This window comes from Rutidosis leptorrhynchoides, chromosome 8, assembly GCF_046630445.1.
Source record: "Rutidosis leptorrhynchoides isolate AG116_Rl617_1_P2 chromosome 8, CSIRO_AGI_Rlap_v1, whole genome shotgun sequence".
Classification (NCBI taxonomy): Eukaryota; Viridiplantae; Streptophyta; class Magnoliopsida; order Asterales; family Asteraceae; genus Rutidosis; species Rutidosis leptorrhynchoides.
Window position 1 is genome coordinate 346695128 of NC_092340.1, and position 18031 is coordinate 346713158.

The 18031-nt window shown below is 34.6% G+C and overlaps 1 protein-coding gene across 1 annotated transcript; it reads right to left on the bottom strand.

The window, feature by feature from the left end:
- Positions 1 to 12571: 12571 nt before the first annotated feature.
- On the bottom strand, positions 12572 to 14102 carry LOC139862903 (shikimate O-hydroxycinnamoyltransferase-like). The gene is made up of 2 exons (XM_071851530.1): positions 13695 to 14102; positions 12572 to 13468 (listed from the first exon to the last, which is right to left on the bottom strand). Exons 1-2 carry the CDS (start codon positions 14100 to 14102, stop codon positions 12572 to 12574), a joined length of 1305 nt encoding a protein of 434 aa, XP_071707631.1.
- Positions 14103 to 18031: the final 3929 nt, after the last annotated feature.

Consider the following 18031-nt stretch of genomic DNA (forward strand, 5'->3'; position numbering starts at 1 on the left):
TCAAGTAGTTTTAAAATGGTTCCAACGAGTAGTTTTAAGCAGAACCTATTTTTTTTCGCAACCTCAACAGCTGCCGAAATTGATTCAGATCATTCATTACGCTCATGGTGGGGTTTACATTTAAGGAGAATGGAGAGGAGGGATGAGATTTGTGCACCGCAAGAATGGAAAAAGGACGTCGACTTCGATCGACAATCACGGCCAAATGGTTGTGGCAAGCTTGTGAGGAGTATGGTAAAATCACATATACGTTTATTCCTTTCAAACGCTCAAAACAAGGTTATAGATTTGGATTTATTCGATATTTAGGAGTCAAGGATGAGGGGTTGTTGGGTAAATCCATAGCGAATATTTGGATCGGTAATTGGTGGATGCTTGCTTCAATCGGTAGGTTCCAACGATCCTCGAAGTTTAAGAGTAATCGTCAACAGCAACAGGCTTCGGCAGTAAATCCTGAAAATCATAAATCGGCCAATTTTTTCTAATGCTTCTTCTGTTCCAAACAAGGAGGCATGAGGGTTTGTCTGTAGCGATTACGTTAAGGCTGTCAAGTATGGCAAGAATATGATCGAATCAAAACCCAAAATCAGCCATAAGGTGTCCTTGTCTGATCAGGAAGCTGTTAACTTTAAAGATGCTAAAGAAGCCTTGTTGATTAAGATCAAGGAGGTGAAAGCTATGATTAATTTCCCAAGAATATGTAGGGAAGAAGGTTTTGTTAAGGTTTCGATTCATCATGCAGGAGGGTATTGGATTTTGGGTCAATTCGAATCCAAAAAAGCTTGTCAATAGTTTAAAGGTAACATTTTGTTGAGGAATTTTTACTCTAATCCTAAACCTGTGTCAAAATTTTTCATTGTGGATGAAAGGTTTGTGGTACCAATTCTTCTATGAGCAAGGTTGTAAAAGTCGCGAGTCGGGGACGCATCGGCCGAGAACTAAAAAGGACGCGTCGGCCTAGTCGGGGGACGCATCGGTCATTGACCAACGTTGAATTATTATTAATAATTTCTTATATATATATATATATATATATATATATATATATATATATATATATATATATATATATATATATATATATATATATATATATATATATATATATATAGGGGCAAGATCAATGGGGAAGTAACCAATCGGGGGGAAGCAAATTTTTTTTATTTTTTTTCGTTTTTTGGGATTTTTTTTCCGGCATCAAGATCACACGAAAATATGAACATTTAGAAGAGACACTTCGTGATGAATGTTATTATTTAGGCGGGAAAACGATCGACAAAAATAACATTCAAGATAATATTGTTCGTGAAGAATATGAACGTTTTTTTTTCCATGTTTTGTGAAGTAAAATTTAGCCCGATTTAGAGTTTAGGGTTTAGGGTTTGGTGTTTTGGGTTTATGGAATAAACCCAAAACACAAAACCCTAAACCCTAAACCCTAAACCCTAAACCCTAAACTCTAAACTCTAAACCGTTCGTGTTAAAAACTCAATCTAAACCCTAAATCTAAACCCTAAACCCTAAATTTCTAAACCCTAATATCTAAACCCTATAAACCCTAATATCTAAACCTCAATAGCTAAAACCTCAACATACGCACAAAAAACACAATAATTGTTATATATTACTTTTTCGAGCGTTTTCCTGCCAAATTAAAAACATTTATCACAAAGTGTCTCTACTAAATGTTCATATTTTCATCCCATCTATAATGTTCGTGTACAAAGTTTTTTCAAAAAACGAAGAAAAAAAGAGTTTTTGCTTCCCCCCGCTTATATATATATATATATATATATATAATATAGTTGAATATGTACCATAAATTTCGTAAATAAGAACTCGAATTTAAAAACAATCAAACTTTAAACTCAATTAATGTTACCGAGTACATAATCAGTAAGGACACAGAGAAAAGAGCGGCTAAAAAAATGAAAACAACCCCTAATTTTAAAATATATCAGATCTTGACGAAAATTTAACTGACTTTTGACCATTTTTGACGGTCTTTGATAGACTTTGACCGAACTTTTAGCTCTGACCGTCTTTTGAGTCGTTTTCTGAAAAAACGAGACGGAGAACCCAAAAAAACAACGTATCGGCCGACGCGTCGGCCAAGTCAGCCGACTTTTACAACACTGCCTATGAGTAATGGGAGAGTGTGCATTGCTACAAACCACAAAGGATTGATTAATGAAGACGTTAAAGTGGTGATTCGAGGGACAGCAATTGAGGTGAATGTGGCAACTGGAACATGGTGTAGGAGTCTGTGTTTGAAGATCAAAGTGTGAGACCGAATGGCAGCAAACATGACCATGATGTTCAACACAATGATTCAGAAAAACAGTGTGGCGGTGGTGTTAAGGGTTCCATTCGATTCAAACAACAAAAGCAAGATGATTGTGTTACAGGTGGGGAAGGTAAATGAATTGATCTTTGTTTTGTACATTGGATAATATTATGAATTTGGGTCAAAAGCTAGGCATGGATGTTTCCGATTGTCAAGAAGACCTCCATAACTTGATCGATAGGATTGGAAAACATTGAGTACATAAATGAAGATTTTGTCTATCAATGTCCGAGGATGTAAGAAGAGGAGGAAACAATTATAGGTGAGAGAGTTATGCACCAAGTATAACATCATGTTTTGGGCATCCAGAAAACAAAATGGCTCGTTTAGAACCATTTCAGTTGAAGACGATGTGGGAAAATTTTCATTATGATCATGCATGTTCACTTTCGAGAGGTAGATCGGGAGGCATCCTTTCACTTTGGGATCCTTCGGTGTTCATTAGGGAGCGTATATGGTGTGGGGATTACCATATCATAGTGAAAGACTGAAAGGTAATTGGACTCGAACAGACGACACTTTTTACATTGTTAATTTATATGGTCCACAAGAGATGGATGATATAATTAGTTTATGGAACTTTTTGGCAGAGTTTAAAGAAATTCACGTTGGGTTCTATATTATGTTTGGGGATATTAATGAAGTCGGAGAGGAGGCGGATAGATTTGGAACCGTTTTAGATCCTATCGGTGCTCATCATATTAACAACTTAATTAATAATGTTGGTTTGATTGATGTCCCGTTAGGGGATCAAAGATTCAGTGGATGAATGAATCGGGTACAAATATGAGTTAAATCGATAGGTTTCGCATTTCGCATAATGTGGTTAGCATTTTCTCGGATGCTAAACTACAAGCGTTTAATCGCGGGTGGTCGGATCATGTACCTTTGTTTTTTCATGTTGAAAGCAAATATTTTGGTCCTATTTCGCTCGATAAAGCTTGGTTCTTGTGTAGGTGAACCTATTGCATCCTGACTAGGTGCATTGAATGATGTAATTAATACATTTCACAAGCAGGTTATAGCTAACTTCTATTTGTAGTCACATAAAAGCAAAGGATCAAGACAATTTACTTTTTAGATACTCAATCCTCCTAATAATTTATCTCTATTTGGTAAAATGCTATTAATTAAAAGGTTGAGCTGAAAGGTGTTCAAAGATTGTTATTACTACATGAATCTCTAACAAAATATCTATACATTAGATATTCAATTATTATTGTGATAGCATATACTTTGTAATATCTGTAAGCATATTTAACTGACAACACATTTAAAAGTATACAAAAGTGTGGTACATCAACCTTAATTGTTACTATCTTGGACTATTACTGATTCATGGCCAAACCAGTTCTTATCCGTCATCTAAATTCATCCCAGCTACTCAAATTAAAATACTGGACCATTTAACAAAGACATGAGTAACTGTCAAAGACCAAGTTATTGCATAGACCAAATCCGCCTTCATTTGATCCAAATTCAGGTGTTTTCATCTCCCACAACACTTGAGACCTATTTGAACTCGACTTCTGTTAAAAGTTGAAAGACATATAGTAATTAACATCAGTTTCAATTATGTTAACTCACTAGTCTACCATATGAAGTAACTCAAAAACATTAGTATACCACTATAGCATGTAATGTAACTCTTTATTAAATCTATCAATAACATAAACAGAATTTGTATCATTGAATACAATTCACAACATTGAATGTAATGAACTCATACCTCAAAGTCAATAAAAATCAATTCAAAAGACATACCGAAAAGTGATTTTTTACACTATAATATCTCATTTTGGTTGTTTCAAACACAGTAAGAAAGTACACAGATTACTTTAAGAAATTCACAAAACCATAGCTTATAACATGACAAGTTTATAATCTATGATGTGTAGTGTAAAAAATGAAGCTCTTCACGGTATTTGTAATCGTCCCTTAAACCCCTTATGGTCGAGTATTTGACAAGCTATCGAATCGCAATCAAAAGGTGTTCTCTAACTCAAGTTGGAATGGACATACGGGCTTAATGGAAATACAACTTAAATCTTTTTAAGTGGACTTCGAGTCGGATTAGGAATCGGAAGATAGATTGGCTAGGTTGGATCTCGGATTCATGGTCGAGTCTTGCCTAAAGGATGTATTAAAGTAGTTGCTCACTCCGCAACTTATAGTTTTCATTTAGACGTCTTCTTGTTTCTTAGATGTCTTCTTTCGTGTTCATGTTATAATTTTAGCAAGAAGTTGTAAAGGGTTTTGGCCCCCTGAATTGGGCTCTTCATTCTTAATATAATTCACTTGCATTTCGAAAAAAATTGCGCCATGAGAAGACACTCCAGTTATTACACACGAACCCTACCATTTACTTTTTAACTTACCTAGAAAGGGCTTATGGTGAGAGTTGAACAAACACACTTTTTGACCCACATGAAAAGCTTTTCCGAGTAATGTGCCAGTCATGAAAAGCTTTTGTTTTATCCTCATAATTCTTGGACTTCTCGTAAGCTTCCACCAACTCTTCAAGTTGCAAAATTTGTAGCTTTCTTGTTACCCTAGCCTCATTATTTACATCCATATGTTTATGATAGATGATTTGGATCTGTAATAGTTTATATGATATAACTTTGTAATAGAAATAAGATAACGATGAATTAATGTAACTTTTTATTGAATGATCAAAAGCAAAATTACATAAATCAGATAAGAATCTAAGTAAGGAAATCTTCCTGCCTAAATCAGTGAAGAAGCTGTGCATCTTACTGCCCAAGTCTAATAACCGAATTACAACTTAACAAATGAAAACCTGAACGCCTCTCTCACCAAGACACCCCTATTTATTGTGCTAGACTCAACAGAAATAACAAACTAAAATGATCCTGACCCTTCATCTTGATCTTCTTCTCATTCCCTCTACGAAAGCCTTTTCAATAGTTTGGGCTTGGGTGATCCATGAAGGTAACAGTGGCCCATTCTCTATCAATACCGCCTCAATAACAATAGGCTTGTCCTCGAGTCGATAATCTGGATATCGGTTTTGGTTATTGAAGGAGTTTTTCCAAGAACTAGATTGCCATGGAATAAGCCATTGACGAAATTGCTTATCTTTCCAGATTGTAGCTTCCGTGGAAGCAGGTTGCCGTGCGATAAGCCAAAGTCGAACTTGTTGGTCATTATGAAGTATCGTAGAGTTGTGAAGCCGTTTCCCATAGTAGGATCAAATGAATCAGTTCCCACCACGTGATTGAACGAACCGAAGTCTAAAGGCTTACGATGCTCATTAAATGAAATATTAATACCACGTGATTGAACTTTTGTTTTAGGGCTTGACATTCACCATAGATGAGGTTCTCGATTGGATCTATCGATTGAAGCACAGACTCATCACCAACAGAACTGAAATCATCGTCGTCGTCATCAGCGATTTCTTGTTTGGTGTATGTGGTCGTGAGTGTTTTTGGGTTATCGGTTAAAGAGGTGGGTTGGGTAAGTTTGGAAGTTAATGGGCTCAAGTAATTGGGCTTGTCACTTATTGGGTAATTAAAATAAGCGGACTTATCTGGCTGGGTTTGTGGATAGTTGGAATTAGGGTTACCTTTAATAACGGAGTGATCGGTTGAAACTGCGGTGGTTGTGGCTGTAGCTCTGCCTACATGACGACAAAGTTCAATAGCACGATCATAGGAAGGAGGATTTAAAAATCGAACCCAATTTCTGATGTTATCTTTCAGTCCTTTCATGAACATTTCGATTTTATGTTCCTCAGATTGGAACGAGATCTGAGTTGATGGTGCTGTAAATTCCATGATGTAGTCTTCAATGTCGCCGGTCTGAATTAAGGTTGGCGGAGGTGATGCGTTGAACATGATTCGGGTTGATGATGTAGCAATTGCAACGTGTCTGGACAATTCAATAGCCTTAGCAAGTGTGGTGGGGTTAAGTGCCCTAATCCAACTTTTGATTTCCTCTTTCAAACCTTTCACGAACATTGCAATCGCCTGCTCCTCTGATCGATTCGAAATCAGTGTTGAAAGAGCCTCAAATTCGTGAATATAGTCTTCGATGTCGCCTGTTTGGTAAAGAAACCCCAAAGCATTTGTAGTGTTATTGCCAACGCTTGAACCAGAAGGATTTTCGACTTTGTAAGGGGGCTGAGGTGAGGTCGGTGATGAGAAAATAAGAGGAAATTGGTTGCTCTGTTTGAAATTGGTGTTTGCAATCATTTGTTCCATGGATTCCGGTAACCTGGTAAGTAAATCTTCCATGGATTTCACTATAGAACTTAGATCTGATATTTGATTTGAAAGCTTCTCTAATTTTTGGTCATGAGCATCAAGTCGAGATTCTAATAAATCTAATTGTTGGTTTGAAAGGATCTCTGATTGACCCATGGTGGAGATTAGGGTGTTAGGGCAATGGAACCAATGATAGATGATTTGGATCTGTAATAGTTTATATGATATAACTTTGTAATAGAAATTAGAACACGATGAATTAATGGAACTTTTTATTGAATGATCAAAAGCAAAATTACATAAATCAGATAAGAATCCAAGTAAGGAAATCTTCCTGCCTAAATCAGTGAAGAAGCTGTGCTTCTTACTGCCCAAGTCTAATGACCGAATTACAACTTAACAAATGAGAACCTGAATGCCTCTCTCACCAAGACACCCTTATTTATTGTGCTAGACTCAACAGAAATAACAAACTAAAATGATCCTGACCCTTCATCTTGATCTTCTTCTCATTCCCTCTTTGAAAGCCTTTTCAATAGTTTGGGCTTGGGTGATCCATGAAGGTAACAGTGGCCCATTCTCTATCAGTTTACCTGTCTAATGGTCATTATGCATGATGTTCAAGATCTCAAGTTCAACAGGTAAGTGGCAGACCTTACCATAAGCGCGCCAATAATGTGACCTGCCAATAGAGGTTTAGTAAGTTGACAATGCATTGTGTAGTCTTGTTGATCAATTTTTGCGGTCGGTCCGAATGGTTTATTTTCCTATTAGACGATTCAACTTGCACGCTTGTTTGTGGATGCTAATGAGTTGTCAAATAACAAAATACTTAAATTTCTTATATACTTGAAGGGAAGTTTTAGCTAATAACCAATTGTAACATTACTCTCTTTAGATTCTGAACTTAATGTATGTTCGCCGTTTTCCTTTCACACATTAAGTATTCAATATAAGAAAGCAAATGTCTTTAATAGTCATGTTTTTCTCGATCAATATACCCCACTGAACAATTTCTAATCGAATACGAATTTCTAATAGAATATGAAACTGCACATGTTTAATACTTTGCTAAATATTACTTTAATACACATAAGACAATGAAATATTTTAATATACATATTAGTGTGGTTCAAAAGTATAGGACAACACACTTGATTCAAAAGTTAAGAGCCTTTGTGTTTACAAAATGTAAACATACAAACATGAATTCAAATTATAAAACGGTTATAATACTTCTTTAATACATAATCTTTTAAACCCCCAACCTCTCACCATTTTTCCGCTTTGTTATATAAATCAAAAAGCATATCCGAAAAATGCACAGATAATTCTTACACCATCAACTCCACCTGCCAACCGAACCTGTGTAATCTTCGAAAGTTTTGTCATGATGATTCCTCATGTTCCAAACTATCCTTACGAGGTTTTCAACTTCATTAAAGCAATTCACGTAATTTTTATCAGTCTTTTTTCACATCTGAAATCAAGTCTTGAATATTAATCCAATCTCCGTTGGTTGTTTCCAGATATTTTCTTAGGGAGGTCGTATCTTGGATTACCACCTTCTGGGTAAGCCGTGGTGGCAGCAACATTCCTAAGAAAGTATTCGAAGACAACCAGCGGAGATTGGATTGAGATTTAAGACATGATTTCATATATGAAAAAATATCATGATAAGGATTACGGGATTCGCCTTAATGAAGTAGAACACCTCATAAAACTAGTTCGGAACATGAAAAATCATCATAACAAAACATTCAAAAATTACATAGGTTTAAAACATAGGTTCGGTTGGGATATGGAATTGATGGCGGAAGAATTATCTATGCATTTTCCGAATATGTTTCTTGATATATATATATATATATATATATATATATATATATATATATATATATATATATATATATATATATATATATATATATAAAGAAGTGGAAAAATTATAAGAAGCTAAAGATTTAAAAATTTTGATATTAAATAAGTATTATAATCGATCTGTAATTTGAATTCATGTTCGTATGTTACATTTTGCAAACACAAAAGCACTAAATTTTGAACCACGTGTGTTGTTCTACTTACAATTTTAAACCGCGCTAATATGTGTATTAAATATTTCCTTATATTATGTATATTAAAGTAATATTTAATACATCATTAAACATGTATGTTTATTTATATATTCTGTCTTGTGTAGTTTCGTATTGGATTAGAAATTGTTCTGTGATAGATTGAAAAAAATATGACTATTAGAGGCATACGGCACCACGGACATTAAGTTCAAAATCTAAAGAGTAATGTTACAATTAGTTATTAGCTAAAACTTCCCTTCAAAGATATAAGAGATTTAAATATTTTGTTATTTGACTAATCATTAGTATTATCCGAGCATGCAAGTTGAATCCTCTAATAGGGAAATAGACCATTGGGACCAACCACAAAGATTGGTCAACAAGACTAGACAATGCATCAAATTCGGGTAAATAACATCAAATTTGTCCTCTCGATTGGTAAATTCATCCATTACATCAATTCAATCGCCGTAATTCCTCTAGGATTGCCTACCTTTCAAAAGCAATTTCTTTATCCGTCGAATAGAGAAAGATGACTTTCTCTACTTGAGAGTGTTCACTCTGAATAGAAAAATAACTTGTTTATTTTTCAGATAGAAAAATGATTGTCTACATCTCACTGTGGTATTAGGTTATGTGGTATTAGATTTTGTTGTTGTTGTTGTTGTAATGTTGTTAAACTTTACATCAACAAAATACTAGTATTATACTAACAGTACATATCTAAAGCTACAACATTCATCAATAAAATTACAATGGACATTACTAGCATACCAAAAACTAGGAATAATACTAAATAGTAATTTCATATTTATAAAAACACATTTCTAGCTTAGATGATTAAATGTATGATTAATTATATGCTTCAAACGGTGAGCACATGTTTCTTCGTTTAAAATAACACACCCTTTTTACAATTACAATTTGACCATAACAAACATCCATAATCCGTACAACTTTCAGGCATATAAAACAAATTGAAATAAAAACTAACCATAACAGATCAAAATTAACAATTTGATTAGAAAATACTTACTAGGACTTTGGAAGATGAAAGTTACAATATTGCTTGCATCATCAGCTTTGAGTGTAATAATATCATCATTTCCAGCGCTCTTTAGCATCTTAGAAATTATTCAAATTCATACCGATAGAAATGTTGCGATCACATCTGTAATGACCAAATCCTACAGATCTAAGAAGTAGAGATACTAACGCCAAGTGGCTTGAATCCATCGCCTGAAGCGAGAATCCGGTTAGCAAACAGTCAAAATTGACGGCGTTAACCAAACCCTTGATCGATTCCATCGCCTTTAGCAAACTGCCTTGAACTAAACTGAGTTCCAACATTATTGAAAATTAGGGTTAGGGTTTTGAAAAAAGGGGAAATTGAAATATTAAAATAATGGGTAAAGAAATTAGTGGTTTGGCTTTTTATTTATAGAAAAGTAAAGAGAGTAAAGAGGCGGGTGAAGGCGGGAAGCTAAATTGTTGTTGGAGGGATTATTGAAAAAAAGGACTACAAAAACTAGACAATGATTTTGTTCCCGCCCTTATTTTAGTGACAACGGAGCAGTAAAGAAACCCTATGTTTCAAGTTACACCTATTTATGTGTGAGTTTTTATCTCTTAGTGGCATGTAACGGAACAAAAAGACATGCTAGTGCCACGTTGATTTATCCATATCCTTTTATTCCGTAAAACTGTAAAAAATGCTGCCATTATGTTAGTGATGCCCCTCTATATACCCTGCAGTCTTTTCCCAGAGTAAAAATATAAAAAACTGGACCTACCTTTGACCGATTATGAGTAACTTTGAATGCCTTTGACCTGATCATTTAGGGTTGACCAATTAATTTAGACGTTTTAAGCAACACGGGACGGGTAAGTCACCAAACGAATTAACCGGCTGACTGTAGTACTTTTGAAAATGAATGATAGGTCATTTGTGTCCGTGAAAGCTATACTTATGTGTGTGTAACTGACTTTATATACATCGATGAATCAAACCTGTAACTTTCATCTAAATTCATATTACAAACCTGTGATCAACACTAGCTTAATATATAAACAACTTTAAACCAATGATGTTAAACATGTCAGGTTAGATTGGTTTGGGTAACAGGTCAAAATTGTTTTAGGGTTGAAATGGGTCATGGGTCAAACGGGTACAAAATTTTAAACGGGTTGTACTCCATATTTACATCAACAGTTAACAATAATACATTGATATCAGCATCGCTATTAACAGTTAAAATGATATACTTGCTAACCATATATTCATCTTAGATATCAATGGGCATTTGTTCATGTTTAAAGCTAAAAAAGTTTTGCACTTTTATAATCGGCATTCAAAATCATTTTCCCATACCAAATCAGTACCGATACCGAAAATATCAAAACCGATTAGTCCTAAAACCAAGAACCGATACCGAAACTGAATCCCTATCAGTTCAGTTTTGGCTCGGTTTTGGTATTTCGGGATTTTGATCATCCCTAGGGCTGGTACAAATGGGGCTGTGTTTGGGAATGAGAAATTGTCATGTGAGCTTTCCTGATAATAAAATAGAGTAATCCCAGGCCAGCAACAAAGTATTGTACAATAAATAAATGCAAATAGTTGTCTTAACTTGTTGATATATTTAATGGGAATTTGGCATTCTTTATGGGTGATTGCAAATTTTGTTGTTTTTGTACACATGCTTATTAATTTATTACCGGCGTGCAGTTTTATCTTGACAACTATGGTACTTCTGAACCGAACCGTGAAAGACTGAAAGCTACACTTATGCATGTGTAACTGACTTTATATATGATGAATCAAACTTGCAACATTCATTTATATTCTTATTACAAACCTTTGATCAACACTAACTTAATATTTATAAACTTTTGTTTTTTATTTATGTAAATGTAAATGTAAATTTACTCTTAACATTGAAAAATTTGGTTTAGGGTGATATTGATTGGAACTGGTACTGCATTTTCATATTAGTTAATTTTATCTGTTTAAATTACTATAAAACATATTAGTATCATTCGTTTAAAGTGACTGTGAGTAAAACATGAGATTATATGTTTAAAACATGAGATTATATGCTGGCTTAAGTTAATTTTAATATATATGATTATTTGATATCATACAATTTGAACTACATATGTACTTTTAGATATATGCGCTTATTATAATAATCAATCTAGACTTTATATTTAATGTGAAATGAAATCATGTTTAAGTCTCGCGAAATAATACATTTGCCCTTGCATTCCTGACAATAAACGTACATTTCAACCGACTATCGACATTAAGTAGTGTTTGGCAATCTAGGCCAAAAACATAAAATAGGTTCATGGTTTCTTATGATTAGACATTTTTTTTTCTAATTCAAATGAACTGTTAGCTATATTTATTCATATTTGCGTATCTTATTTCATCATTTTATGTTACTTATGAACCTAAAACATTATACATTTTCAATCTTCATCTTATCGATCTACAATAAATATATATTTTATATTTATCATACTCATTATTCATTTTTACGGATAACTTACGAAAATTTTAATGTTGTAGCCCACCGAATTCGCATGTTATAAGGTAGTTAGTATAATAATTGATATAAATATAAATATAATTCCGTTTTATCAAGTCTTTTAATATTATGATATGATATGATATGCTACCAAGTTTATTAGTCCATATATATGCGTAATCATGGATGGAATTGCTATTAATTTCATTATTAGCATTATTAAGCTTGTTTAAACTTTGGTTGACCAACATTCAAAGACCTAAACACCAATTTAACAGATTAACTATCTATCATTACTATACCATATTATTTATCTTAAATCTTACGTAGTAATTATTATAATTATTATTCATATTTTTAAAAAAGGCAATACATATGGTACAATTAGATATCATAGAATAACTTGGTGAAAAGCTCCACATGTTCTTCTCTAAGTGCAATGACAATCGACAAACTGCCATCTTTAATCGGGCTAGGTAACAAGATACTCTTACCCTCCGCCATTGCAGAACGTCCTGGTCCCATGAATACGGGTGGACCCCATCCGAAATCAGCGTCGTGAATAGGGAGGGTAAGCCAGCTGGTTACTTTAACATTGAAACATTTTAACTTTTGGGCTTCAGGAAGCAGCTTCTTAATGTTCAGATTCGGCTGTAGTTCCAAATAGTCGATTGCTGACCTTAGATAGTCATCGTTCATCTTTACTAATGCATCATGAATTACACCGGCGCCATACGATATATGGTTTGATTGTATTTCACCGGCCATTGCTACAGGTGCAGTGGTGAAAATTACATTACCAAAATAGCCCGGTGGCAATGGCGGTTGAAGGCGGGTCCTACCACAAGTAGCGATGATCAACCTCGACTCTTGATCACTGGACAACCCACGTGCTTTACACATGCACTTCCAAATATGCCCTGATAACATTTCATATCTACTGTAGTTGATAGTGTTGTCATGACATGCTTTCCTCATTTTCGCTTTGAGAATGTTTAGTTGGTCTCTTGTTAACTTGTAAATTTTAATAGTTTCATCTGAAGTTGATTTGATTGGAGATATAAATGGTGGAGCTGGCTGGTATTCAACATGTTCGAAAGCTGGTTGTGGTGGGTCTCGAGCACAGAGAATGGTTCGGTCTAAAAATGGTGGTATGGCTATGTCAAGGCCACGAGCCATATCAGCGCATGAGTTGAAGAAGTGCAACGCAGATGTACCATCAGCACCATAATGTTGCACTCCAACACCCAGTACAACTCCCCCACATGTAAATTGAGTTACCTGCATGTTCATGATTAACAAATATTCATTAAATTGAGTTACCTGCATGCACCATAATGTTGCATTCAACATATATAGCAGTATCAAGGTAACTCATCAACTTTGAAGTTGTGTGTGTTTCATGTTCTATGGAAAAAAAAGAAGACTATTCCATATATAGTAGAGCAAATGTTAAAACATGTTGTTAGATGATTGACGCATATATATGTTTTTATTATTGCTCAACCTGCAAAACAAATATAGGGATGGAATCACTTGGTAGTGAGTAATCAAGCATGGGGATAAGTTTGTTGAACTCCAAAGTGGGTGCAAAGTCACCCAAATCATCAAGTACACCTTCGGACTCAGCTTCGACAAACAATACACCTTGTCCTTGACAATCGATGTACATTCGGCCATGCTCATCTTCCTTCACTCGCCCCGCCATTGGATAAAATGCAACTAAAGTTCTACTTATAGCCTCTTTCATCACTTTGGCATCAAAGAAGTGGGTAGAACCATTGGGCTTGTAGATTAAAACACTTGGTGTGTGAACATTTGGGGCCACCATGTCAAGGTTATTGCACCATAGCTTTGTTTTTGGTGTCTCCTTTTCTGGTGTCACCATGGTTGATTCTTTTACCGTGATCTTCATCTCTACACTACACTGCTTATTCAAAAGAACATAAATAAAATCTATTAATAACATTAATATATTACTCCTAATAAATTAATAAACTCAAGTATAAGTACTACTGATCAAATTCTTTCTTTCCCGTTGGTATGGAAAAAGAGATCAAATTCTTACCTGTGTGCAAATAATGTTGATCGAAGAGAAATATTAGTTTGTGGATCTTCGATGGGATGATGAGTAGATAAACAACACAGGCTTGGAGAGTGTTTATATAATGAGCTTTTAGAGCAGTAAAATAAAAGTAAAATTTAAAATTATCATTAAATCATATTAATCAGCTTCCCAATAGTGATTATTCCCATGTCTCCTTGTCCATATCTCCAATAGTTAATTGAATACCATAATAGTACAGTAATAATCTTACTATTTAAAAATTGAGGTAAAGAATAATAAATATGATTTACAATATTTAAAATTGGAGTTAAAGAATAATAAATATGATTTAACTCGTAATAAATACGGTAGAATTAATAAACAAAAAACCTCTTTTAGACCACTTGTATTGGTTGGGGCGTTTCTCGCTCGTGTCACTTGCCTTTTTGCACTTTTTGGATGAGTATGACGTGTTTCTTTTTTGAGTGAAAAAGTGGTATTGTTTCTTTTTGGTGTTGATTAGGAGTATTGTGATGATGTGTTAAAAAATAAGTGAGTTAAGTATTAAAAGGGGATAAAAATAATATTTTTAAATTAATAAACAAATAAAAAAACAAGAAACGTGGGTTTCTTCTACCGTCTCTTTTAAACAAACGCCAAAGTAACACCATCAAGTGACGTTCCATTACTTGAAAACTTAGTGTTTCTTTGTGATGACTAGGCAAGTGACAAACGTTTCTTCTTAATGATACAAGTGGTCTTAACTACATAGCACTCCCTATATCCTAAAATTATTTGCTTAATCTGCTTTTTGCTATTTTGAGTTAAATTAAGGGCATTTTAGTCTTTTCACTTGAGGCCGGATGTGTAACCATATTATCAGTTTGAGATCCAATTTTGGATCATATTTCACATCCACAAACACTCCCATTTCATCTAGAGAGAGAGAGATTTCTAGAGAGAGATTTGGAGATTTGGGGAAGAAGGAGCTTGAATCGATCAAAAGCTCAAGTGTTAAAGTTGTCCATCTCGCTCCTAGCTACGTTGTGGTAGTGTTGGTAAATTCTAACTCCGAGTTTTCATAGTTTGATTAGTGTTCATAATTGGGGTTTTGATTTGGGTGTTCTTGAGTAAACTCACTAGTTGATAATTGGGTGATTAAGCTAGTAAATGGTGTTGATATTTGATAACCATTGTTGGTGGATTTTGGGTTGGATGATGAAATTGATTAGTTGATAATAATGTGTGGGTGTTAATATCACTAGTTAACTTAGGTTATAAGTGATTAATTGTGTAAGCTTGCAAATGGGTGTTTTGACTTGAGATTAGGTCAAAATGGGTTTTGTGTAAATTGATGCAAGTAATATGTTTTGATGATGAAACCTCGTGTTAAATGAGTTGTTGGAACATAATCACTAGTCGATTGTGATTATGGGGGTTTTCGGGTGAGATTTGACTTAGCCAATTGGAATTAAGTGCTAATGGGTCGAAATTTGCACTTATGGTGTTTTGGGTATAAGCTAGAGTGTTTAGCTTATTTGTTTGTGAATTACTTAGGTGATTTACATTTGGACGTTTAGGAGCTCAAGCGGGATTGCTTTTCAAGTAATCGAGGTGAGTGGAATATTTATACGTTTATGTATATAATTTGGTTGCTTGTGTGCGGCGCGGTAAGTGACATTCGTTAGGATTCACTTTTCGGGAACCACAATTGGGTTGGAAAATATAGTGAGTGATATCTGTATGGATAGCTCTTCGTTAGCTATATTTGGTTGCGATATGTGGTGAGTGATATCCGGAAGGAATGACTATTTGTCGACCACGATTGAAGGTGAGGCATGTGACGAGTGATTAATGTTTGACCTATCGCTTTTCGTTTGTCACATGTGTGTATTTGGTTATGTAGCGAGTGATTAATGGTTGACCTATCACTCTTCGTCGGCTACATGTGTGCGTTTGGTTATGTGACGAGTGATTAATGCTTGACCTATCACTCTTCGTCGGTCACATGTGTATGTTTGGTTATGTGGCGAGTGATTAATATTTGACCTATCGCTCTTCGTCGGCCACATATGTGTGTTGGGGTAAGTGGTGAGTGTTATCCGTTTGGGGATCCACTCTTCGTTGGCCACTTATCGTAGGATGGTAAGCGGTTCCGCTTTTCGTCGGCCATCCTTGTGATTGAGGTAAGTGTTAACGTTTTGGTTGCACTTTTTGTCGGCCTCATGGTGCGTAGTGGTGAGTGGTTAATGATTTTGACCTACCGCTCTTCGTCGGCCACGTACGCGTTGCTATGGGTGGTGAGTGGTTAACGTATTTGACCTACCGCTCTTTGTCGGCCACCATCGAGTCGAATGTCGACATTGAAATGTCCCGTTCTTATTGATTAAAAACGTTCCATATTAATTGATTTCGTTGCGAGGTTTTGACCTCTATATGAGACGTTTTTTTTTTCAAAGACTGCATTCATTTTTAAAACAAACCATAACCTTTATTTCATAAATAAAGGTTTAAAAAGCTTTACGTAGATTATCAAATAATGATAATCTAAAATATCCTGTTTACACACGACCATTACATAATGGTTTACAATACAAATATGTTACTTCGAAATCAGTTTCTTGAATGCAGTTTTTACACAATATCATACAAACATGGACTCCAAATCTTGTCCTTATTTTAGTATGCAACAATGGAAGCTCTTAGTATTCACCTGAGAATAAACATGCTTTAAACGTCAACAAAAATGTTGGTGAGTTATAGGTTTAACCTATATATATTAAATCGTAACAATAGACCACAAGATTTCATATTTCAATACACATCCCATACATAGAGATAAAAATCATTCATATGGTGAACACCTGGTAACCGACATTAACAAGATGCATATATAAGAATATCCCCATCATTCCGGGACACCCTTCGGATATGATATAAATTTCGAAGTACTAAAGCATCCGGTACTTTGGATGGGGTTTGTTAGGCCCAATAGATCTATCTTTAGGATTCGCGTCAATTAGGGTGTCTGTTCCCTAATTCTTAGATTACCAGACTTAATAAAAAGGGGCATATTCGATTTCGATAATTCAACCATAGAATGTAGTTTCACGTACTTGTGTCTATTTTGTAAATCATTTATAAAACCTGCATGTATTCTCATCCCAAAAATATTAGATTTTAAAAGTGGGACTATAAATCACTTTCACAGATTTTTACTTCGTCGGGAAGTAAGACTTGGCCACTGGTTGATTTACGAACCTATAACAATATATACATATATATCAAAGTATGTTCAAAATATATTTACAATACTTTTAATACATTTTGATGTTTTAAGTTTATTAAGTCAGCTGTCCTCGTTAGTAACCTACAACTAGTTGTCCACAGTTAGATGTACAGAAATAAATCGATAAATATTATCTTGAATCAATCCACGACCCAGTGTATACGTGTCTCAGTATTGATCACAACTCAAACTATATATTTATTTTGGAATCAACCTCAACCCTGTATAGCTAACTCCAACATTCACATATAGAGTGTCTATGGTTGTTCCGCAATATATATAGATGGGTCGACATGATAGGTCGAAACATTGTATACGTGTCTATGGTATCTCAAGATTACATAATATACAATATAAGTTGATTAGGTTATGGTTGGAATAGATTTATTACTAACTTTCACGTAGGTAAAATGAGTAGTTTTTATCAATCTTGTTTTACTCGCCATTTCTTCGTTTCTAATCCGTTTTGAGTGATTCCAGTGGCCACGGTTTCGTATTGAACTTAACT

Coding starts and splice junctions, on each gene's coding strand:
- LOC139862903 (XM_071851530.1), bottom strand. CDS start 14,102: ATGAAGATCACGGTAAAAGAATCAACCATGGTGACACCAGAAAAGGAG. Junction 13,469..13,694: donor TCCCTATATTTGTTTTGCAG/GTTGAGCAATAA, acceptor ATGAACATGCAG/GTAACTCAATTTACATGTGG.